The 27030-nt window shown below is 38.1% G+C and overlaps 1 protein-coding gene across 5 annotated transcripts in view; it reads left to right on the top strand.

Annotated features, from left to right (window-relative positions):
- enox2 (ecto-NOX disulfide-thiol exchanger 2) overlaps positions 1-27030 on the top strand; it is a 209965-nt gene that overhangs the window by 104072 nt on the left and 78863 nt on the right. For all 5 annotated transcript variants that reach the window (XM_066714985.1, XM_066714984.1, XM_066714986.1 and 2 more), the window contains one exon: positions 9208-9351. In XM_066714985.1, coding sequence (XP_066571082.1) covers positions 9208-9351 — 144 coding nt within the window. The remainder of the gene's footprint in view (positions 1-9207; positions 9352-27030) is intronic.

The raw sequence follows: 27030 nt of genomic DNA, 5'->3' as shown, positions 1-27030 counted from the left end.
GAAGGGGAACTAGCAGCGACCTGATTTTTGCAAAGTTCGCAAATGTTGTCTTTGATCAGCCTTGCTACTTGTCAGTGTGTCCCCCTTTGTTTTTAATTATCTGTCTAGCTTTATTGAATGCTGGAAAATGTAGACTGTGTAATGACTCAAAGACTAGTGAAGATGAACACTATTTAAATGTGCAAACCTTCAGTTGTTCTGACGGATTTGGCTGTTGTATCTCTTGTAATTAGTGCAGAGAAATAATGTGGCAAGGAACTCACCTTGAGGCCATTCACCATCAGAATCAGTTATGCCTCATTTCCATTTGCTTCTGAGATTGAGCTGCACAATTCAATATCAGCTTTGTCTGTGGCCATACCCTTTCTGCCCCTGTTTCTATTGGATGTCATGGGTGCCTTGCAAAAATAATATAAAAAAAGACCATAGGGCAAATGTTGATTTTTTTTTTTCTTTTTTCCCCCTTTTGAAAAATAAATCTATTTTATCACTTCCTCACTGAGTCCAATTGGTGCAGAGCAATTCCTCTCAGTCTAGGTTTCAAAATTGTTCCGTCAAGAGACTGACTACAGAGTGCTTTTATATTACCTGAGGTTCATGGAGAGAAGCAGCAGTGAATTCAAATGGCTTTCATCTTGCTCCCAAGGGCTGGTGGAAGCCAAGCATACTGTAAGCTATTGAAAGGTAGAACTTTTTAGCTGTGCTGCTCCTTACACAGTCAAGAAAGACTTGTGTGTGTTTCAAACAGCTTAGGGCTTCTGTGCCTTTTTAATGTGTTTATTTGTACAACTGGTGTTAAAAAAAAAGGTCTATAAATGTACACTAAATGTATTTACTGACAGTTCCATTTCTTGCCCGATCAAGACAAACCTCTGAAACATATATTGCCAAAGATGTGAAATGCAACCCCACTTCTGAGCCGTTCACTTCCTTTAATTTGCCTGTTTTGAATGCAACTCTTTTTCCTTCACCGCAGGAAAAAACAAACATGTTTGTTTCTATGCACATTCCCTACTTCCAAGAAAAACAAAAACCAACAGAAGACACTTGTTGATTTCAGTTTCTTGTACTTATTATTTTAAGGTTTAGTTTCTTTACTTTCAGGGTAGAATAATGCTTGTATGAAACTAAAGAATTCTATTGACGATTGACATAACTGTGCTGTCATGAAACAGTGAATTATTTATTTATCTGCCCTTCTTTTTCTCTCTAAACTGTTGCTATTTGCATTTACAAATGTCAGTAGAGGCTGCTGCCTTGAGATAGAGATGGAACTGTTTCTTTGGTTGATTGCCTTTTCTGTTTTATTTACTACTGTCTTGCAGTCTTGTGACTGTTTCACTGCTATGCTTGCAGGCATGTATACTAGACCCCCTCCTCTTAGCTAATTGTGGATCATGGGCCCTTACATGCCAACTGTCGTCACTAGCTGGAATGCTACTGGGATGTCGCTTGGAAAAAAAAAAAAAAAACTGTGTGTGGGGCTGCAGCAGTCACCTCTTATTTATTTAACATAGTGCATTGCTTCAACCAAGAAACAGGACATTTAGGTTTAGGCAGCGCTTGTCTTTGGGAGACGTTTGTTGAAAATGCACTATGAGCTGTAATACTAATGCATACTGCACACTTGTGTTTGGGATTGTTTGAATCCTAATTGACACTCTCTTTTGCATTTAATAAAATTTGAGGCAATCTGTATTATTGGGTTCTAATTTTGTCATTGTTTGAATAATGGTCTCTGTTTAACAATGCAAACTGGTTCTTCTTGATTTAGTGCTCTTCTATGCTTTTAATCATTTATCAGCAGCTTTGGTAGCTGACGCACTACAGGACTGACAATAACATTTTAACAAAGCCTTCAGATGTTAGGGTTAACACTCCATGTAACCTCGTATATCTAAACATATCAATTGAAATCAAAGGCGAGTGACACATCAGGTATTGGAATGGGTTCATCTACATGCCATAGTACGCCTGCTTTGAATCCTGATACTAAACCTCATATTAACAAACATGGCTCTTGTGTTCTTAATCTGGAAAAGCTCCTCTGCTAATTAAACAGCATAATATCTGAAAAAAAATGGAAACGGAAAACAAAAATGACAAGATTTTTTTTTTTTTTTAATCTTATGACAGGATAAACGAGTATATTAAAAATAAACCTCTCTTAATCTCCAATGATAGTCATATTTAGTCCAATTCTTATTTATGATCTATCCTACATATGTCTGTCTATCTACATACAGTGGCTATAGGACGTATTAACCCCCCTTGGCCTTTTTCACTTTTTTTTATATTACAACCTGAAGATGCATTTAAATGGGATTTCTTCCTCTTTGATTTATTCAACCTACTCCACTCTTTCGATGGGGGGGGGGGGCGCGGGGAATGGGGGGTTGGTTGAAAATCCAAATAAATTAAAAACACAATCCAGAAAAGTCTTCATTAGATAAGCATTGTTTCCCCTAGAAAATGACATGGGCACTATGGTCTGTTTCTGATCTTTTGATGGGAGGGGGGAGCATTGTGTTATGTTTCATTTTACACACTTTTTTCTTTCTTTTCTTGCTGCAGACAGCACCGATATTTGGTCAGGAGTGCAGACTGACCTGAATATAGCTGCGGGGAACTGTGATAAGTATTCACCCACTTTGCTATGACACTGCTGAAGAAGGTCAGGTGCAAACAATTAACATCAGAATTCACACAATAAGTTGAATGGAGTCCATCTGTGTGCAATAAAAGTGTTTCACATGCTTTCAGATTAAATACATCTGTGTCTGTAAGGTCCCACAGTTGGGTAGTGCATTTAAAGCAAAGATACTACCATAAAGACCAAGGAGCTTTCAAAACAACTCTGGGATAAACTTGTGGAAAGGCACAGATCAGGGGAGCAGTGTAAAAATATTTCAAAGGCATTGAATATCCTTTGGAGCACAGTCAAGTCGATCGTTAAGAAGTGGAATATAAACCACACAAATTTGCTTAGAGCAGGCCGTCCTCACCGACTGAGCAACTGGGTAAGAAGGACATTGGTCAGAGAAGCCACCCAGAGGCCAATGAAAACTCTGAAAGACCTACAGCGTTCCATGGGTGAGATTGGAATAACTGTCCATGTGTCAAGAATAGCTCTGGTACTGCACAGGCAAAGCATTATGTCAAGTGCAAATCCAACCCAACACAGCACCTAGATTACACCATCCCTGCTTTGAAGCATGGTCAGGGTAGAGGGCAAAATGAGCTAAAAGTATTGCCTGATCTACACTGCACCCTTCAATGTAAAATAATCTCACAGTATACTCTTTTAACTGCACAAGCTTTGCGATCTTTTTTTTTTTTTTTTTCTTCTTCTACAGTGAAACAGAATTCCAAATACCAGTAATTTCAGAGGGTTACAAGCATCATAAAATGTTGCCTACTAGGACATTTTGTAGGACTGTATTACTATCTTGGAGAAAATCAGCAGATGATAATGAGCCTAGCTGGTTGACAGTCTACATTAGAAAAAGGGATTCAAAGGGAAAAGTACGAGTGGTGAACAGATAATAGGGAGACCTATACACTAGGGATCGGATTTAGGCCCAGTGCCAGTAAGAGGAGGTTATAATAATGTCAAAAAAGTATGTCAGGATGACAGAAACTTCCAGGGCTAAGGAACAAGAATGAGGGATTGTCTGTTGATGAGAAGCTAAAGCTCCCCCCTCATTTCTTATAATAGGACAACAGAATTAGGAAGTTATTGCTTCCTTGGCGCGCTCTATATCAATTTTAATTATTAACCCTCGCTAAGTGCTTTAGTTCTCCCAAGCTTAACTCAAATTTAACAGATTGGATGCGGCCTCCTGTAGAACATCTATTTAATGTGAAAGAGATAGAGGATGTGTAAGAGCTGCTTTTGTATTCGTATTTTCCAGCAACATCCTGGGCTTGTACAATCAGAACTGGGCTGCAAAATACCATCCGTGTAAATCCCCTGCAAATTCTCTGATCCGGTGTGCCGGAATCTCAAATGCTGGAGCTGTTACATGTACAACTCTCCTGTTACATTTTAACATTGCTTTAACGATAAGGTTGATTTCTAAGTTTAAAAAGCCAAGCTGAATTAAGTAAGAAAGAAAGACATGGAGTGCAGTTTGTTTTTTTATGTAATCTTTTTGTAGGTGAATCCTGTATAATCTCCCTGTTAAGATTTTTTTTAACTCCCTCTGAAGATTAATATTCCATTGTCCCTGCCCACTGTCACAGAGACACAAACCCACTTGAATTTAAATAGAAGAAATTGCTTTGATATGGTTTAATAGGTCACATCTCCCCTCAGTTTATTGAGTGTTCTTTTCCAATGATTATATTTAGCTAAATGTGTGCATTTGTGTCAGTATGTATGTTTGTGTATATAAATACAGAGCATTTTTAGTTATTACAACAACATCTTTAATTGCAATAACTGGGACACTGTCATTAATACCTTTCTTCAGGTTAATTATTTTATTTAAGTTGAATTTAAGGATAACAATATATTGAACTAAGGATAGTAAGTCTATTTATATCCGTATCTCAGAGTATGGTTCTTGACAAAAGTGCTATAATTAAAGGAGAGTATTTCCCAGCCTGAGCAGACACATCATCTCTGCTCCACAGTGCAGGACTTGACTTGGACACTTCTATGTCTGAATTAAAAACACAGACGAACTCAAGGCGTTCTTCTGAACTCCCACACCTACTCAATTTCCCTTCCCTGAATCAGTTTCCAATAGGCTTTCCTTCACCACAGAAGGTGACTGTATGTCTGTGTGCACCCAGCTTTGATGCCAGCTGTCTGTAGGAATCATGTTTTGTCTTTGTGCCTTAACTCTGCACATTGTAGAGAGCACAGTCTGTGCCAGTCATGTTTTGCATTTTTATTACAAAAGCTAGAAGTTATTATAAGTAATGCCAGAAGTAAACACCAGGGGAGGACTCTGGTATCTGAGTCCAGGGACAGGCAGATGGCAGAGATACACAAAGGCAAGGAGAATAGCTATGTGAAATAATGAGATACAGCCACAGAAGTGTGCGTCCAAGTGCAGAAGAAATACTGTACTGTACATTTGTCATTACTAATATATAATTTGCACACAAAGGCATGCATAACAGTCTTCTAAAATAGAGGGGATTTCCTCACTACTTTAATTCAGTAGGATTGTAACTGTGCATGTCTGTATGCAGAGAAATGTAACATATGCACGGCATTATTATTACTACTAGTATTATTACCAACTATTATTTATTTATTCCAGCTGTAAGTCTTGTTATTCAGTACTGCAGGCTTTCATAGAGATTCACAAAGCTGCTCTGCTGTCACATATTGCCAATCTCCCTAATCACCAATGACTTTGCCTGCCAACAATCAATGTGATCCTGTTAAAAAAGGAAAAAAAAAAAATAGGTATGTGTGTGGGGGGGGAGAGTTAGTGAAGTCAAACACTCCTGCTGGGGAAAAAATGTATTTCTGTTAGGTACTGTTAAGTGGAGGCAGGCAAGTGATCGGCAGTCTCTGTTATGCACAGACTGTTCTGCAGCCCTGACAGACTGCATATAGCTCCTAAGCCCTTCGAATGGCACTGATAGTATTACCATATTATTTACATTGGTGTCTTGGGATTGGGGGCTGATTAAACATGCCCACTTGTCAGTGGTTTGGCTTTCACACATTCCCTCCTACTCTGGCTTCACAACTTCAAAATTCAAGACATGCTCTCTCCCCCCCCCCCCCCCACCCCGCTCTCACACTCTCTCACTCTCTGCCTGTTTTTCTGTCACCATCAGTTCCACTTTCATTGTCTGTTCCCTGTAGGTTCTCTGTCTTTGTCCTCCTCTTCCCTTTTTCCCATCCTCAAAACTCTTGCATCTGGCCTTCATCACACTTTCAGCTCTGCATTTTTACATGGTTTAGTACACATTTAGCCAGATGTTATCCATTTAAACAAATCAACTTGTCATAAGCTGTATCCCATAATATAGCAGCTGATCTTACAGTGTGACCTGACTGGGACCTCCAGGTTAGGTGGCTGGTCCTCATGCTTTACTCTGGATGCACTGTGATCACGTGGGTCTGATTCTTAATCTTTTATTGCATTTCAAATGTATGATACTTACCCTGCAACTCAAATAATGTGTGTGCGAATACATCGACATCCCTGTGCTATATCTTTGCGCCAGTGAGCGCTGCATAGCAAGCAGGGACGTCGACTTGAGGGAATAGAGAAGGTACTAACTGTTTACGGAATTGAACGGAGTGCGACATAAAACAGCCCATCCCTCAGGGCAACACGAATGAATCGATTTAAAAAGCTAGCTTAATTAAACAGGCTGGTATAAATTAGTGTTTTACAGCAAGTGAAGCCTGTATGTTTACAAGATTAATTGAACCATTTGTCATACCTGAGAGGTCGTCTGGGAGCGAAGGGGCTGCCAGGGAGAGAGCAGATGGATGGCGATGGGCAGAATGAAATGTGGAGGCAGGGAGGGAGGGAGAGAAAGGGGGAGAGGATGAGTAAGTAGCAGAAGATGAGTGTGTGTGGGAGGGTGTCTTTACACAAGGTGTATGCTTTGATTTAGTTCAGGAGGAACCCAGCAAGAGACCTTCAGACTCCGAACTCAGGATTGGCTATCCTCTGAAAGTCGAACAAAGAGACCAGCTTGGCAGTTAAGACTTCCTTTTCGCTCCTCCTCCAGTTAAAGGAGGCGTTATGCTTAAATTATTACATTGGCTGGGTATTTTTAGTCAGACCTAATGATTACCTTTACACACGTAAACAAGTGTTGTTTCCAAGTATCTCAGGTAGGTGGTACTACACTGAAACTTTTTAATCCACATCAGTCTAACCATGTCAGAACTCCATACAGCGGTGGGTCTCCAACTTTTCTTGAATGTGACCAAACAATATATGTATTTTTTACACAATATGTGTGTATAAAAAGTGAAATAAAGAAATTAAGTCTTTAAAGGAGCCCACTTATATGGTTTCTCCTGATGTTTTTCTGTAATTGAGGTGAAGGAGGAGATTGCAAGAGCGGATTGAGTAAGACATTTCAAATTCCCCCATAAACACATTAAGGAATCCAGCGTCTATGGGAATGGAGACAGAAAAACATTCATCAAAATGTGGCTTCTTGCATCCATAAATGTATGAGCCTCATTTCATGTTGGAGAGCCTTGGCAGATCCTGCACTTTGTATGCAGAATCGGAAGAGCATCCTTAGTGTTGTGTGTGGATAGAATATTTGGAACACTGATAACTGTAAATAGACTTGAACATTTATTTATTTATTTCATTTATAAGAATATGATAATTTCAGTGAGATACAAGCTGTTTTGTTTAGGACGTCTGAGTGTGGTGTAGGGGAATACTATGTTTATTTATTTGAAGTGCTGCAAATATTTTATTTACCAGCTTATTATGTAAATACAGAAAACTGTCATTTTGGTGCATTTAAGAAGACTTTCAAAATATAAACACAAGATGATTCAATAAGAGGATACAGAGTGTGTCATTTATAAAAATGTTTTCAATCAAAATTTGTATTAGGAATGATAAGCAACAAGAACTGCAGTAATGTGAAATAAAGTACACACAGCACTCAGCATTGCAGAAAATGTGGACATGTAAACACCGGTTAGGATTGTTCAGAAGAGCTTTGGTGGTCTGCTGAGTCTCCTTGGGGGGTTGCAACCTAATCCCACCACCACGCTTGCAGTTGAAGTTGAGAAACAGTAGCCCAGTGCAGTCTGGCAGAATGTGATTAATGGAGTGATGTAAAAGTATAGAAGGTAGGCTAAGTTCTGATTGGTGCAATGCAATGTATTGAGGACCACTGCTCAACTGCTGTTAAGACCATGAGTTCAGGTCAGACAGAGGCCATTCACTTCTTATTAGGACTTTCTCATGTAGGCTTATTATCAGATCAGTCTTGATAAACTCCAGTGTATTTTTTCAAATTGCTGGATTTTTTTATTTTCCTTTGCATGTCCACAAAATCCAATATCCCATCATGAACAAATGTTGAATGTGAGAAAACCGTATTGATTGATGAACAAGGCTGTATGGTAAATACAGGAAAATCTGTAAACTTGCTGCGCACTGTTGAATTTATTTATTTATTTATTTATTTCTTGGCTTTTCTTTCAGCTGTTTGTTAATAAATCATCATAGGAGCACAATCTTCTTTATTTCATTTTAAGCAAATATTGCCCACGAAGGAATGCATTCTCCTCTTTTCTTTGCCTTTTTATGTTAGTATTTCACAAGGATTGCTGCAGATCATTGCTTGTTGTTTTATTTTTATTTCATTATTTTACATTTTCTCAAATCTATGATTAACAGCCTCATTCTGTAGTGTCCGTAATATTTAACTGTGTGATATTCAAGCTTCAGTAAACAACAAAAATGGGCGACTTTCTCAGAACCAATGTATATCTATGTAACAAGCTCATAATACACAATTTTAAACTCTGAAATGAACCCCCTGAAAGATTGATATGTCATTCTACAAACTTATTGTGGTGTTTTCTTCTATACAATATCTGATATAAGTGTAACGTTTTTTCTAGAATATAAATACTGCACTTAATCTTCCTAAAATTTGTTTTAAAGATTTGTTAAACTGAGTGCTTGTTTTGTTGTTGTTGTTCTTTTTACAATCTAGATATTCTTCTGAATGAATTTCTTCTGTCATGGTCCCGTTTTAATATCTGTTGAGAAATAAATGACTTTTCGAGACTATTGTGCATGCCCGGAGCACACTGCCGGCTCACCAGTTTACAGCCTCTTTGCCCTCACAGTATATTTAGTCAATAGAATTATTGTAACTGTGTGTGTGGGTTAATAACTAATAGCAGCCTTTAAGTTTCTAAACCTTTCATTGTGCTTTCCTGAACAGGATGTTCCGCAATATTAGTGAAACCAATTAATTCTAAGCTCCAAAGACCTCTTATTGTCAGGGCCTACAATTAGATTGCTCCCAGTCTTATTTTCAGTTGTGAAACCTATACAAAAATACATTTTATAGATGTTTTACACTTCTGTATTGTAATATGTATTTATTTTTACATTTAATCCTTTTTATGCGAGTTCTCATTTTTACCCCCACCACACCACCCAAACGAAAGGACAGTGTTGAACAAGTAGCACACAAGTATTGATTTGTTGTTGTCTTTTTGTTTTATAGGACTCAACCCACTTTCCTTTGACCCAGCTTCCAATAATGAGCCTCTGCAGTTCACTAACTCCAACGGGCCGCTGGTGACTGATTGCCCTCTGGAAAACGGAGCAGAAAACTGTAAGAAGAGGAAGAGGCCCAACCTGCCTCCAGGTAAGGAGAGAGACCATTCTGCAAAATATTTTAAGTCTACATGGCATGGACACTGTCTGTCCATCAAGGGTTGCTCAGTCGCTCCTAGACATACATAAAGACATACAGCCCATATTATCGAAAAACTCAAAAGGATTCCATTGGATTGGACATGTTTGTCTGTATAACTATCACAGGAACTAAGAATTAGTCTTGGTCATTCTTTGTCAAATCAAACAAAATTCACTCAACTTCCTTCCTCTGGATTTTGATTGCACTTAGATTTGTTTTATAGTTGAAGATACAGGAGAGGTGTGGGCAAATCATTGAGATCAATTATGAATATTTGCTAAGAGACACTCATTTGTAGAAGGGGGAATGGTTGAACTTGAAATGTGTCTAATCACCTTAGTGACTACATTAATATGTAGAGAGTCAGGAGCTCCAGGAATACTTATGTGCTGAATCCAAAGCCGGGAAACGGGTTAAATTGACAGGAAATGTATCATCTGCCTTTGTTGAGCTCATGTAAAGAGGTGCAACAGCATACCTTTCTGACACAGCATTTTTTTCTTCTCCGGTAATGTCTTTCATATCTCCCACCGAAGATGTCAAACAACATTTAAAAAATAGTTTTTCAGCTCATTAAGTCCTGATGACCTGCAGATGGAAGACTAATATGCCATGCACAAATTCATTCTGTCTTATTGTCGGAAGTTATCTTTGCTAATGGATGCGCTGAATTAACTCATTGGCAATAATAATTAAATAATTATTTTCTAATTAATTACATTATAAAGGGTAGAAAGGAGATGCACTCGAAGAAGGAGAGAAGTGCCACCTCATTTTCAATGCTGTCTTAGTGATAGACATTAAGTGCCCAATATTAATTTCCAGAGTGTTAATGAATAAACCTTACAGCCCTTGTATGATTAGTGCGGCATTTTAATGTAACTCGAACATACATTCCCCTATAGTGTTACCAATAGGAAGTCTGGTTTTCAATTAAAAACTGGCTTTATTCCAGTTGTTTTTATGCCTAGCTTACTAAAAAGTTCTAACATCCTTAATTGTGAATCCTATTAAATGTTCTGTACAACGCCATGCTAAAATAACCAATAAAAAACAGATAACCTCAGCAACTCTGTGTGGATGATGTAGTTTACTTATATTAATTTAATCCACCTTTGTAAATGAATTTTTAATCCACAAGGAGTTGATGATTACAAATTGTAAATCTCCTGCATTAGTAAAACAAACAAACAAACAAACAAACAAACAAACAAACAAAACAGAATTCATTATGCTTAATACCTACTCAGGTAATGTGTGCTCTCTGTGGATTTCCTGAATTGGATGTGTGGGGCTTTGCTATGGGTGTCTTGGCTAATTCAGTATATTACACTGTGTGCTATGAGCTCAAGGAGAATAGGGCTTCATCCTACAGGATGGCTGGTGAGTTCAGGAGGCACACCTGGGTGTTATCTGAAGTGTCTCCACTCCTATGATCTGTGGGGGAGATGCAGACAAGCTTGGATTTTCCTCAGAGCACCACTGAGAGCTCTTCCGAGAAGGCGGTAGGTCAGGGCCAGGAGAGAGAAAGAGTATTAAGAAACACTCTGAAGAAACAAACAAACAAAAAGATCAGCCTCTCAGTCTGTCTTTAGTTTTAATATAAATCACCCCCAGGCTGTCTCTCCTGCCCTTTATTACACTGCCCTGAGTCACTCCTCTTGCAATGCAGATCAGCAGCTGGGCTATGGCTCTCAAGTCTACACTAAAGGCTTTTTGTTTTTATACAGTACTGTTATGTTTATGAATGGAGGTGTATGAGTTATCATATAAAAAGTTAATTATTCATCATTAAAGAGGATAGGTAATAATGTAATTCACACTTATGTTGTTAATCTGTGCTTAACCACTTTCTAGGAGAATTCCAACTACATCGGTAGGTACCATTCATGCCCAGCTCCTCCGCGATAGCTTGCCACATATTGTCTGTCTATATTTATTTGATTTGTTGTATACATCTTCATGGTTAGACATGGAGATGATAAGCTTTTCCATCAATCCACATGTCTTCCTATCCCTTTTCATTTGTCAGTGTCTTTTTTAATGCACGTAAAATCGGATTTGGCCTTTGAGGTTTGTCACAAAGTTCTCTCTGTGGTCAATATAGTGCCCCCAGGTAAAGTAGATATAAAGAAAACAAACAAAATCTGAGCTAATCATACCAGTACCCTAAGAAAATACAGATGATTGATAAAATCATGTGATTTTAGGTCAGAACTATTCATGTTACATCTTATCTCTCCAATCTACAGATGTTTTCTTTTTTGGGGATTTTTCTATTTGACATCTCAGTGGCAATCTGTTGAACAAAGTCAGATATATTTGGGCGTATCATGGCTTCGTAGTCTGCTGCATGCAAATGTTCTTTTAATGCTTGTGAGTCATGGTTGGAGAACTGATGGGAAATAATAGGTTTGATTATGGGATGGTCTCAATAATTGAACATTCAAAAGCACTCCGGGGGATGGTTCAGGCTCGTTCTCGGACTGAAGTGAAATAAGAAGTGCTTGGTTTGGTTTAGATGATCCCATTTTCATAGAGGCTATAAAAGTAATTTATTTTAGTTGTGGGATAACGGGAAGAGGGAATTGCGTGGAGAATGTTTACAATGTGTGGTTTGGTTTTGTAATTTACCGGATGTATATGAGTCAACAGAAGTAACACAAAAGAGAATATTGCAGTACAATTTGAATGAGTATTATATTATAAGCAGAATAAGCATTATGTGAACATAATTATTTGTGAAACTTACTTCATAGCTAATTCCACTCAGTATACCTTCTGAATTATTGCTTTAGGTCTGTCCTTTTGTGTACTATACAAAGGCTGCATGCATTTCAAAGATATGTTTCTTAGTTGTTCATGTTGCCTGGGTTTGTTCACACACTTAATGACTTGTGTATAATTAATCTATTCTCAGTGTAAAACCACTGAAAGAAGAGTGACAAAGATAGCATCTGGAGCACTATACATTATTTCTTTTTTATATACATTGGCAAGAAGGGAAAGAATGAAATTCTCACAACATACAGGAGGGAGGATGACACATGGGCATAGTCTAATTAGTGGTTTTACAGATTTATTCTCATTAAAGCATTGTACCGAAAGGATTCATCTCATTACATTCAGCACTCAATTAACCGTTCCCCTCTGGAGGTACCTATAGTTCTGATAATCTGGGGTTTCTGATCACAATGTGGGCTGGCAGGAAATACCCTGACCCTCAAAACAGCCATAGGGGCTTCGCTGGGACACTGATCTCATCTGAACGCTGTTGTATGACTTTATGCTACTAATTGGTGTTCATTACAGTTAATGACCACCAAAAATGTTTACTGATTTAATTGCTCACACAGTTCATGCATTTGTACAGTGATAACGTGTTCACAAGACGGATATTGTTTTCACTTACATAAAAGATGTGCAGAATCAAGGGAATGGTATGTTAACTGGATTTGGGTTGATACAAAATTGTAAATGTGAATGATCTATTCTTCGATGTTTATTAATCTGCACCTTACATAAGACTTTGGACTGTGTATATAATCTTTTTTGTAGTAAATGAGTATTATCTTCACTACCCTTTTCTATTCAAACTACTGTATGTTCCATGCATCACTGAATATTTCACTATACTATTATCTTTCATTGATAAGCATGCTCTAATTCATTTCTTTTTAATCTCTGTGTAGTCACTTCAATTAATTCATGTGTCTCAGAGACTTTCTTGGTTTTCTGTGAAATAACCGCAATAACCACATGGGATAAGGGGCCATAGGCATAGAGTTTATTTCATGTTAAGATAGCTAAGCCACAACATGAAAATAATCACATGAGGAATAGGTTTGAGGGCATCTGGGAGAAATGTGTCTTACATCCTGTTGATTGTGCTATAACTTAAAGGGAAAATGTATAAAGAGGTTTCCTTCCATTTAAACAGTAAAGAGAAACATCATTTGAACCCTTCCTTTCGCTAAATTACATCATGGCGTGTGAATCATCTCCCTCAAGTTAGAAGATATTGCCTTGCTGGGTAAAGAATGAGACGCAAACAAAAAGACAACTTGACCCGTCCTTGTTATTACCATTTAAAGTCTCTTGCTTAGGAATATTGTGGTTGTTTCTCCCTGGTTCTAGATTTTGTGGCTTGAGGAAAATCTTATCGCGTGTTTTATGCCTGTGGGTAAAGACAACTGTGGGAAAATGAAGTTAAAGTCAGCTATTATTATTGACGTATGAGCACTAAACCCATAAGGAACAGAAAGGAAAGAAAAGCAGAGAGAATCACTTTACTACCTTGAAATGTTGGAATTATATTTTTTTATGCATCTCTGTAATAGTATTTGCATTAACCTTTTGTAAGTGCTCCTACAGACAGTCGTGATATGAACTCCTGTTAAAGCCGATAATAAGCACTGTAAATGCAGACAAACATTTAAAAAATAAATAATTTCAAACAATACTATATTGGGCTTTTGTGTTTTTTTAAGAGATAAAGGAGGGAAGAGCTTGTGTAGCATTTAGTAAGTGTAGAATTTAGTATTTAGGGGAAGGTCCACAGCTGTGCTCTTTTTTGGTGTAAAGTGTGTGTGTTGGGGGGTGGGGGGGGTGGTTACTTTGTTCAACCCTTACTAGACAGTTGTCTCCAGGAAAAAGAGCAATCAGGGAAAATTGAATCCTTTGCAACCTGTCTCCTCACGGCTCAGTGATTGTTGATGGGGAGCGCTAATGGCTGGTGGTGTGAGATGAAATCCAGCTTGCCCAGCAGGCAATGGCAGCAGTGAACAAACGAAGATGTACAGGTTTCCGAGGTAAGGGACTAGGGAGCGGGGGGGACAGTAGTATTCCCGTTTGTATTCCTTTGAATTAATGTTTAATATTCCAACTGTGAAGAGTTGGATATAACACCCTCGAAGGCAGATGGTTGCGGATGTCTGCGGGTAGAAAAAAGAACCCAGTGTGACTGTATTTCACCAGCTCTGTTCTGCATCAGCTCAGCAAAGTTGGAGGAGCTTTTGTAATTATTATTTTTTATATATTGCTTCTTGATGTTTCAGAAGCCAAGCCTCTAATAAATTCAAGGCAAATCTGTTTACAGGGCCTGCGTGTTCCTAATGAGGAACAAGGGATAAGGGTGTTCACAATAGTGTAGTGATTCGGTATCAGACATCTTTGATCAGATTCCACAACATGACTTTGAAGCCAATTGCAGATTCTTAGTCTTTGATTAACACATTTCATTTTTATTATTATTATTATTTACATTTGGTCATATTAGCATAACCAAATTTTGTGTGTGTGAGATCATACTATACCATTATAGACTTGCGAATGTTTAGATTATGTTTTCAAGCATTTGTTTTTCTACTAATTAACTTAAACTGTGCCTTTCCTCTTTTAAAACCAAAGGAATAATTTACAGGTTCCTCCCGGAAGACACTAACTGTGCAAAACCATACAGCTGGTTCAATTTAAAAAGCAGTGTATGGATTACTAGTGTTCTCCCTCTCTTAACATCCACTAGTCTTTTTTTATTTCTTTATTTGGAACAAGAACCTGAGGACACCACTCAAGGAGAATGATAGATTGTGAAAATCTGTTGCTTCCTTGAGATTATGTAGCAATGGTAGAGTTTGCCAGGGAACATTTAGCTCGACATAAACAGCTTCCAGAACAGCAATTTGCTGATATATGAGCCCTGGCAGTACCACTGTATAACTCTTCAGAATAACTCCATAACTCTGCAGAATGCTGTCTTTACCCAGCGCAGAACGGATGGCACTTTCAATCCATATTTGGCCCTAACCTTTCTCTTGGAGCTCAGATGCTGTTTACTGGACTCAAGGTGATGATGTACGCAGCTTTTCAGTAATCTCCACACTTGAACAAGCTGTCATTGTTTTGTTGCTCATTTTTATTTATAGAGCCTATCGGCAGCACTGGGGTATTTAAAACACGCAGTACCATGATGTAAACAAGCCATCTCGTTGAAATACTGATTACAAAGTCAAAACTGTGTGTAAAACATGTTTGTTTATTTGATTTCTGCCAAAAGGGAAGCAGTGAGCAGGTCAGCTTCGACCACCTTGTCACTGAGTTGAGCTGTCCTGGTTTTTCTAGGTCTGTTGAAAGTTAGCCACATGCATTATAAAGTAAGTTCTGTTAGGCTAAAAACGGTCTCAATAAAGTGTGTGGGAGATCGTATAATGGATGATCGTCCCTGTTTCAATCAATAGACCTCTCCCACCCCCAGCCAATTTGAGCTGAACCTGAGAGAAGTCCACTGTAATAAATAAAATATTATAAGCGTTTAGATCCCATAGAGATTCCCTTAAATCTCAGTCCGTGTGCAACTCGGCAACCTCATTCAGAAGGCTTTTCATCTCTCTTTACACAGTATCCCAAGCCTTGTGACATATTCATTAAAGCCTTTGGGGGAACATGTTTTTTTTTCTTGCTCCCCCTCTTTCTGTCTTTTAATGCTTATTTTGTTATCGGTTCCATAAAAAATTCTGAAAATGTCTCGTTCTTTTCATCCTTGACGGCGAACATTAGAATGAAAAGCTGGGTGATTTGCACAGTCCATGGCTTAAAAAAACCTTCTTTGACACAGTACCCATCACATTTATATTTTGCTCCATTACGCCTGAGAGTTATGTGCTCCAAGCTTCTGGATCTGAATATTTTAATAACAGAGTGCCAAAGGACACAAAACAATCCTTTATTAATGCACAGAAGTCTTCCTGTTATTATATTGCTGTGCTCTACTCCAAAGAGTTTGGCAAATTCTTCTGATGTTGAGTTGTCTGTAGGGAGAGACAGACGATAGGGTTTAATTCCTGCATTCTGTTTCAGCAAGATAAAAAAGGGAGATATCAGTATTTTCAGCAATTGCAACATTAGCTATAGACTTCAGGGAAAACAAACAATTAGCCAGATGTGGCGATGTTTTTCTATTGTCTCTTAAAATATAGATATTCACATGAAGGCAGATGAACTATATATCTTTAAGGAGGCACTCAAAAACTGGTAATATATATGAAATTGCTTGCCAGCTTTTTGGTTTATGCCTAATAAGTCTTAAAAAATATATATAAATATATCAGTTTAAAAACAAAATCCAAGCATTTGTACAGTGTCATTTGTCACTGAATTTTGAGATTCAAATAAAGGCTGATTTGCAATGCTCAAGCTTTCATATTTAACAAGATCTGACATAAATGGTAAACGGATTAAAACAATTTGAGCTCTTCTCTGCTGAGCACTTCTAGAATAAAATTGATATATATATATATATATATATATATATATATATATATATATATATATATATATATATATATATATATATATATATACACACACACACACACACACATGGATAATAGATATATATTTATGTTTTGCTTTGAACTCCCAGGTTGAATATAGTGATAGGTTGTGGGCTCTGACATTTATTTAACTAAACTCAAGGTAACAAAGCCATGTGTTTTACTGGATATACACAGCCTCATCACAATGCGATGGCATTCCAGGCTTCATTGGGAAGGACAGGCTGGCATCCAAGATGAGACAGTTTATTATTTGTTTCTGGTTTAGGTGGCCATGGATGCTTAATCATAAATCTTTGCTTCATATAAAAATAAATACATAAAAAAGTGCCTGCTTCAGCAAAAAATATTGCTCCATTAAAAAATCTTCGCAATGCATTTTTAACTACATTTTTTCCGTAGGCATTACAATTTATTATTATAAAATTGGCTTTTGTCTTTGCCCTTCACTGGCTTCCACTAATATTGCTATCCTGCTTTATTATTTGCTAGCCTGGGGCTTAGTAGTGCCATGTAGAGATGAAGCGAGCGAGCCTGGGAGCACGGGCGCATGGGGGCGTCTCAAATGTCCCATTGAATTTCTCATTTGTGGCAGTGTAGAGGTTAACATATGGTCCCAGAGATTTTTCCAACTGCTCTTTCTCAGATTTTCATAGCTGTGTGTTCTGTAATGAAGTTTCCCATTGTAGAACAAGATTAGACCTCCCTCTTGGGACACTACCAGCATATGTTCCATTAAACTCCAGGATACAAAAAACCCAACTTTACAGGAGAAGTTAAACCCAGCTGCATTTTATTTACCCAGAGAAATAGTCTGTTTAGCGGAAGGAAGGAAGGAAGAATGAAAGAAAGAGAAAGCATGCCAGAAACAAGAGTAACACAGTTTGGAGCTGCATGCATTCAGTCCCCCCTCCTCTCAAAGGTTTATAATCTGAGATTAACTAAATTTCCGTGTCCATTTTATTTTGTCTCTCACGGGTATCAATTTTCAGAAATTATTTCCAAGCGATGGACCATCTGAATTGTACATCATGTGAAAAATAAACTGCAAAGAGGAGTTAGTGGCTCCAGGCATTGCCTAGATTATATCATTAGTCACTGCTGAAATGGATGAAAGTTTGTAAAATGAAGTCTGCAAAGCTACTACAGGTCCTTTTATAACTAATGCTTCAAAGTGAAAAGTGAGGTTGGTGAATTGCTGTTCTTGGAGTCAACCCTTGTTCAGATGCATGGACACAAGAACATTACAATGAACACTGCTGAAGTCTTAGTAAGAAATTTGTCATAAGAAAGTGTAATTCGTCAATAAGGAATTAAGAAAGATACTAGATATTGGAACAGTCTTTCTGATGTACATTTAATTAAGCAACAGTTGTTGTTTTTTGTATTAAGAAAACGAAGAAGACTTGTTTAATAGATGTCTGTTATACAGCACTCAACACGCATGCACACTTCCCCCCTACTTCACTATAGAGCAGTGTGATGAAAACCAGACTCTACCTTTACCTTAATGAAACCACATGGTGTAACTGGAGCTATGACAGGTTTTAAAACCATTTTTAGTATATGCATGAATTGCCGATGAAATTTACAAAAGCAAGATCTTGTGTCAAATCAAGATTACCTGGTGTTAAGTCGGTGTGGTGGAGCAAGGCTGTTTTGTTAGACTGATTGGAGGGTCAGAGGAGCTCGAGGTGGCTTTTGGTAGCATTAGGGTATCTAGTACATGAAGTGTCTAGGCACAGTAAATAGGTGCATATTTTTGCCTTAGAGAAAATGTATTGGAAAACCATTGTCAAACAATGCCCATCCCTTAGACCTGTAGACCTACTTCATCTATCCTCACTGTGCTTTGTACAGTACAAGTTTCCTGGGACAGAATTCACACCTTGAATATACTCTCTAATTATACGTCAGCCTTTTTATGTGAGTTCATATATTTAAATAAATGACTTGAGTGTAGCATAGCATACACTCATGTTTTATATATTAAACCCTGACAAATAGTGAAACTCCTTTTCTCTGATTGTAAAACTTTGCTGATGAATTCTCTATCTAGACGAAGGGGAAAGAAATGGCTCCCTTGGCATGAACAAAGACTCATCATTCACCGGCAAATTACAGATCTCTCCTGTTGGAAAGGCTGATGAGAAGTTTGCTGTGAAGCACTATGCAGGGCAGATTGTATTTGAGTGTATTACACAGCTGAATGAACAGTAAATGTCATCTGTGCAGATAATGTAGCTTGTGCCTTCCTTTCCCAGCATGGGATCATTTTATCAACGTCACTCACCTAGTAGATATGCTTCAGGATCCCCTTTTAATCCAACGCTGTGCAAAGTAAATTCATGCTAGAAGACTGCTCAGACATCAAAGTGTCTCTTCTTCTGGCTGTCTCTGCAGTGCAGATAGACCCTCCGAACTTCAGCAACCTTGAGCTATAATTGGCAGTAGGTGCAAGCTGCTATCAGACTTCTGCAACAAAAGAAGAGTTTCATAGGGGATTAAAGAATAAACATTATAGGCTTCTTGAAGGCTGTATTCTTTGAGACTGGTAAATATAAGACGCACGCACATATGCACACCCGCATGTGTAGGTGTGTGTGCGGTCTTTCTACAGAACCCCAAGTTGTGCCATGCCTTTACCTTCACTGTGGGAATTATTGCTAATACCAGCATATATTTTGTTGTTTTTTCATCAAGCTAGTGCATGGTTTCCCATCGGTTTTCAAGTTTATTATCACTCTTTGTCACACCAATCTTCAAGGCTCATCTTAGCACCATTGCAGGCATCCAGTGTAAATCCTCAGAGTGGGCTTGTTCTGATTGTGCTCGGGCACCAGTGGACCTATCAGGACTATCCTAGTTTGACAGTGTCAGGAAAGACTTTTCAAGTGCCAGCTCAAATTAATCCTGAGGAAGTTCACCCTCCCTCAGCATCTCCCTGAGGGTAATAGACTGAAAGCCATGAGTCTATCACAGCGCTTGCTGGCTTTCAGACACACTGGAACAAACAGCCAGCAGGTCCCACTCTGTCACATCACTAAAGGCTAACGATTTGCAAGCATTTCTTCTTTCTACTTCTCTTCCTTCATCCTGTCTTTTACCCCAGTGTCGTCTTGCCCTTTTCTCTGTCACTTCCACCTTCTCCTCTTCCTTTTCTCTGCTTCTTCTTATGAAAATGTATGTGATGGTTGAGGTTAACACCATTTATGAAACTTGGAGTCAAATTATCTTGATCAAAAAGTTCCCTATGTCACTCAAACACATTTCTACTGATTTGCAAAGTTCTATAGATTCACTGGAAATTACATTTGGAGCCATAGCTACATGTAGTATCTCTGCCATAGCAAGAGCTTTTTTTGGAAAATTGTAGCCAGAAGAAAGAAACCGTTTTATAAGGCTCAAGCTGGCATTTGTCTAAAATTGTTTGTGTGCTTTTTGTTCTTTTCTGCTCCTAACAAGTTTTTCCTCGAACATATTCGTGGAGATGTTTTTTGTAGCAATGACGCTTTGTCTGGCAGTTGTAAAAGGGAAAGTAGACTTTGTGTATAATTAACTGGGCCAAAATAAACCCAGAACGCTCGTCACTTGAGGTGATTCAATTAAGCTAACAGAAAGGAACTATTGATCAACCTTGGGCAAGAGAAATAAGTTTAAATAAATGTCTCTCAACTGCTGTATTTAAAAAAACTTTTATTTCCTAATCAATGTATTCTTTTTAAGTATAAGGTTTCTTCTTGTATATGTCATGTCTTAATGAAGTAATGAGAAAGAAAGGGAAATGGCTTGGAAATACAGTATCATCACTATCTTTCCATTAACCATCCTGCTTTCCACTTCAAGAATGAAATTTAAGGGTTAGAGAACCAGCAGCATTTACTACCTTCTCTGCCTGACCAGTATTTTCCTGGATGAGAAGGCTAGATTCTTTACAGGCCTTTGATTACTGGCTGCTTGGGGAAGAGTGCCAAATTCTATAGGAATAAAGTCAAAAGTAGTGCATTCTTCATAATTCAAGCAGAAAATTGCCACTTGTGATTTCTTCAGTTCCAAAATATCTGCAGATGATTTGTAAGCTAGACCAGTAGACCCTTGTAGAAAAGCTATGGGAGAAGTCCCCCCCCCCCTTACCTGCCATTTGTCCTTCACATATCCAAGGCCATCCTGTACTTTACATTACTTAATTACCTTTCCGTTTCTGAAAATGTATGTTTAACACTTTTAGAAAGAACTGGCTTGTTGCCTCACACAAAATTGAACTATGTTATAAACCATTCAGACAGAATAATCAGCTTATAACAGAACCTTCACAGAGCCCTTATGTTCATTGAATAAGTAAGGATCCAACTGATACATCATTGATTTAGAAGAAGTTTCATTATTCAGTTTAGGTTTTGGATATACAGTAATCCCTCGAGATACGTGAGAGTTGCGTTCATGTTATACTTTGTGAAGGCAAGAATCACACAACCCGGGGAGCAGTATCACATAGCAAACAATGCAAATGTGACGATATGCACACCGATTGTATACTCCTCTGTTACACAAGGAAAGCAAAATTCAGTGAATATGTATTCAATTTACATAGATATAAAGCACTATCAAATACAAATATATGTTCGATTGAGATCAAAGACAATTTTAATCATTAAGAATGATTGCTGCTACCAGGCCACCTGGAACTCATTGTTGGGGCTCTTTAATATGAATTCAAGCAGAAGCCAGAGGCAAAGATGTTGCTTCACAAAGACACAATGAGTGGACTGGCTGGGCAGGCATCCCACTTCCTCCCCAGAAACCCAACTGCTCATGGCTGCGTTTGCAGTCTGTGCAGCTTGGGTAGAGAAACACCAAACACATGGTGACGCTTCAGAACTTTCTTGAATGCGAATGCAGAGTTATATGTTTCTGACAACAATGAGAAATACATTTTAATTTTGAATTCATTTCAAATTTAATACAAATTCTTGGTCATGCACTTGTTGGTTTGGTCTTGCATTAGTGTCTCCTTACCAGCCTAAATGTTTCATCAGTTATATCAGTCATGCATTTTAGGAGTCAGTATTATATTAAAGCTTATTTATTCAACTTAACTCTTTGCACGGATTGTTCTAATGTATCTAGGCACTGTAAATGAAACTAAATGAGAAGGATGTCCCAGTAAACATAATTTTGGTTTAATTTTATATTTATTGCAAAGCTTTATTAAAGTAACCTCTTGCCAGCTCCCTGCGCTCTGGAATGGACTCATGTAAACACTGAGAACAAACACATGGTCACCTATATATGACGATGTCACGTATTTCAAAGTTGATTCTCCTGTGTGGGTTTCCATTTATAAATCAAGTTTATTTATAAATGTATAAATCAACGTGAGAATTGCACAACTTGAATTCACATATCTTGAAGGATTACCGTATATACATTTTTTTTTCCCCAAGTGGTTCAAAGTTGTCACTTAGTCAAACATCAAGCTGTCTTCTCCTGTTCAAAAAGCTGTGATGTTGGCTTGTCTTAACCTAGTTTAAAGAAAAAAAGATTTATATATATAAGTGGCACCATTTCTCAGTATATTGTGCCCCGAAGCTATCCCAACCTGCTTCACTTCCATTTCTATTTAGAGTCTCTCCAGAAATTATTAAATCTGCCCAGCCTGTACTGTAGGTTATCAAGCACGGTTGTTTCGGCACAATAAGATTTCTGCCCGTTTCCCCTGTTGTATTTTCGCCCTTATCGTATTTCTATTAAAGTCTGAACACTTCATCCTTTTTTATGGTTGTCTGGCAACTCTCTTCTGCTTTCAAGGCCATGCTGACTACCTTTATAAGCATGTATATTTATTTCGCTCCAGGCACTATAAAACTCTGTAGCCATTTCTGCCACCTCTCAACACTTGTTTGCGTTGGAACTGAGCTTTTGGCTGCTCACCTGGGACTGTTATATTTTTATTTTCAATTTGCACGTTATGGGTTTTTCAGAATGTTAATGACTTCCCCCCCCTTTGCTTCCATTAGAGCACTTTATGATTGAAATGTCAGTATTATTTATATTTAAATTCGCTTCACCATCTGATTTTCTTTTTCTTTTTTTCCCCTTCTTGTTCGTTCGTTCTTTTTCTTTTCGTCACTGCTCATTTTCCCTTGGTAACCACATTATTCCCATTGACTGAACTGCCATTGTGTCCCTGCATCAATTATTCTGCCATTTTGTGTGAATTAATCTTTATCATGCCTTGTGATGAATAATGAATAGTAGCAAGAGTAAATCAAGGCAAGCCATCCAGAATTTAGATGAAAACTCCTCTTAGTTGTTCTTGATGTAGGAAATAATCAATTCAAGGTTATTCTAAATTAGGTTACATTGCTGGAAATGAGCTTTAAAGAGACAATGGTTGCTTGTGTCCAGAAAGAAATGTATCTTGGGTGCCTGCATGGGCAAAGAACAGATACAGACAAAACAGCAAGCTAATACAGCTTTCAAATAAGTTATTAAGCACAAAGATATTGTTCCATCCACACGTGCTAAATCAGCCTGTATTTTGAGTGTGTTCTATGGGTGTGAAGGAAAGGGATTGCATTACCACTTCATAATACAGTATGCAGTATGAAATACAATATGGTTCTTCATCAAAGCCCAGAGAAACAAACTTGCACATTTGTGTCTTGGCAAGTGTCCGACAGTACTCTGTTCCGGTTTTAGTATATAATTCACATGCTGTAGGCCACACTTACAGATAATAGCCATATGTTTCATTGAAACCTCTACAGAAGGATTTTTCATTCTGTCGCATTGTAGCACATGCTCTGCCCAGCCATAAACATGTAGACATATTCTTGTTGGCATATTACTTTGTTTTTAATGCCTGTATATAGTTAAAGTGTGTTGTACTCTGGTTCTGCGCACTGGGTAGAGACTGTAAAGAGAATGTCAACTTATATCAGGTTTATTGAGGACATTAATTAGGTTTAATTTGTTTTTCTCTGATGCTGCAAATGGTAATGTGCATATAAATTACAATATGCATGTTTAGCTTTCAAAGGTGCACTTATACCTGATACAAATAAGCTATTACCTGTCATAGGTATTTTTTGTTATTTTTGAGGCAATAACGATCGGATTGCTAGCATGTCAGTATTAAACCTTGAGTTTGTTACACTATATCATTGTATTCCTTTCTGACCAGTGATGGGTTTGTTCAGTGAGTCATTTTTTATTTTTTTATTTTTTTCAAATATTGAGATAAGGAGATAGTCCATGTGGTTTTCATTAGGTCTTTGGTGGACTTTAACAGATTTAAGTCACACATCAAACTGGTTTTGTTTGCAGTTCCTCATCCCTGGGGTGAAATGTAAATATTCAATCTCTGTGAAATGCTCATGCCTTTTTTTCCTCTGTTAGATTGAACAGAAAAGCATAAAGTCTTATCTGTCTTTATTCTTAATCTATTCTGCCATTAGGGGCCACCGACAACATCCCCCCAGGCTGTCTCTGTCAGGAGATATCAAACTGAAGTTGTCATTCCCATCGGGCAATGGTCACTCACTGCCTGTTCCAATACACAAGAAAAACCAACAAAAAAACTCCAGATCTGGAGGGAGAAGAGAAATAGGAAACATGTTTAACTGTTGTATGATAGCGTTGCTGGTATTCAGGCTCAACCCCCTAAGTGATTTTGTTCACTGTAAATATAATCCTTAATCATGTGTGAAGTAAGCCAGCAGGGCAAAGTTTGGTCTGCATAGCTATCTATTTTACTTGAACCTCATAATGTATATAATTGCCATGTTTTTGAATCATTTCTATTATTTATTTATGGAACCTGCCATGTATTCCAGTGCCCGTATCTGTCACCGTAAGAATGTTACAAATAAGTTATTCCTGTTTTGTAAATGTTTGAGGGTCGCTCTTGTCTTTGTGCATCAAATGCTTCTAGATTAAATACAATCGATTCCCGTGGGTTCATTTTCACCTGCGTAGAACAGCGCCGCTTGATGTCTCGTGATTTTGAAGAGTGATGAGAGAGATCTCTGTGTCTGATAGTCGGATACATCCTTTGTATCAGACATGAAAAGCCTCTTTGTGGTTGAGCCGGTCGTCAGTCAAGCCTCCCCGTCCTCCCAATGTCAAGGATGTGTTATTAGGAAGCCTCCACTAAAAAGCATTTACAAAGAAACCAATTACTGAAACGCATCCTCGGAGCTGCTAGTCTAAAGCACCAAAGGAGGGAAATGAGCCCATTGTTGTTCCTTGCTGTCGGAGGATTTTGGATCAGCTCACCAAATGAAGAAACTGCCATCTTAACATCTTAACCTGTTGCCGTGTACATTCATGAGCTGAGGTGTGTCAAGACTCGTTCTGAGTGGTCAACTCCTGCCAAGAAACTCAGTCAGCATCTGCTGTTATGTCATAAACCTTACATTAAGAAGTACTTCTTAAAGAGTTATTTTAAGAACACCTGATTGTTCATAAAGAATCCTTCTCTTACTTAGTGCCTTGGATTGCTTTTTAACCTCGGTACTGTATATTAACACCTCAGCATCCCTGTAACCTTAAAGAAGACATGCGACACTCTAGGGTGTCATACGGTGACATGGGATGTTTGCTCACCACAGAAATTCATCTACATTTGAGCCAATACTGTCATGGTTCAGAGTTTTAGAATATGTTGAAATGAATTCATGTATTGTACTACTGTCATCGGTTGCATTTTTCCTTCTGAAATTCAAGTCAGTACACTGACAGTTATAAGGCCCTTATTCTGTGATAAAGCTGTCAAGTTTAAGAAAAAAAAGGCTGATTAAAACATGCTGTAAAGCACCAGATATGATAGTCATAATGTTAGTTGATTGAAATGTATATTATTGCTGAATTAATACAGTTATTTCTAAGGAAGTCTAAATTTGTTGAATTATTAATCATGTTGGTCCATTGTAGTTAAGCTTTGTGTTAAAATGCATCAATTGTATAATGGACATAATTGCGAGTCTTTGATATGGGAAAATTAGCCAATAGTGGATGTGTTAATCATTCTTTTAGTTCTGCTTCATTAGACAAGCTTGACTGAAAGCAGGAGGTTCTCTTGTACCTGTAACAGTGCATTAAGAACAGACCATTAACTGTAAACTCATCCTGCACTGGATTTATGATCCAGGTTTTATATTTTCCCAGACGCCGAGTTTTTCCACAATGCAACATTATCAATTTTTCAGCTAGCAAAGCGTAGACCTCTATCAGGATTGATCGGTACAAAGCACATGGGTGTTAACATTCTTCACATTAACTGTGTGAAGGAGAATAAGATGAGTGAAAGTAATCTCTGTAACCCCACCTCTCCCCCTTTAATCAATCTGGAAAGACTGCAGTATCAAGAAGCAAATGTCTGAGGCCTGGCTCTTGTCTGGACTGCCGTCTGTTAATTTATTTTTAATACTCTGTTAGCTCAGAGGGTCAAACAGTCTGTCAGAACAGCTGCAGCCATTTCATCTTCTTCATAAATAATAAATAAACTATCTTTTGATGTATCAAATTACTAATGGTTCGAAGAGCTGTGGGATGGTGGCTTGGGAGGGGTACAGGGCTTTGGCCTTTGTCGGCACCCATGTGCTCTCCTCAGCAAACCCTAGGATTCAACATAGCAATCATAACAGCACTGCTGCCGTCTCAGGGGACTGTTGGTGACAGATAAGAGCAGCTCTAGGTTACTGAGCTGCTGACATTTTCTTAATGTAACTCTGACTTTATAATTGGCTACTGTTGATAAGATTCTGGCAGCAGCACTATGAGGGCTGAGATAATACCAGCTCCCAGACTCCATTGAATAGATCATTGTACAAGAGCTGGTGGCTTTTGCTGAGGCCTATGCCGATGAACCACTGGCCTTGCAGCTTCTACCTCTATGACTTGGAAGTGAATCGTCAGGTAGTGTCCTGCCCTCTCTCGTGTATCCATATCACAGCTCCGTATTATTGTCCTCAAATTGCATACCAGCTCAGCAGTCATCCAAGCTGAATTTCTTTTATTGGTCAATAGCATATGGCACCCTAATTCTGTGACTAAACTCTTAAATGATCAGTAAATGGTATTGTATTCCATGAGATTCCAGATAATCAATAACAACTACCTACAGTGTTACAAGAATCAGCTGGAACAAAGTAGAATAATGTATTCATGCATGTGAGGAAACAAGGGACATCTTATCTTTTTACTGGAATATCCATGCCAATGATAAACAATATAATGTTCTTGGATGAGTTCTTAAATAGACATGCAGCAGTGTTTGACAAAGCTATCACAT

The sequence above is a fragment of the Amia ocellicauda genome, chromosome 10, assembly GCF_036373705.1.
Source record: "Amia ocellicauda isolate fAmiCal2 chromosome 10, fAmiCal2.hap1, whole genome shotgun sequence".
Classification (NCBI taxonomy): Eukaryota; Metazoa; Chordata; class Actinopteri; order Amiiformes; family Amiidae; genus Amia; species Amia ocellicauda.
Note: the sequence above shows the minus strand (reverse complement) of the source record. Positions and strands in the feature narration are given on the sequence as shown.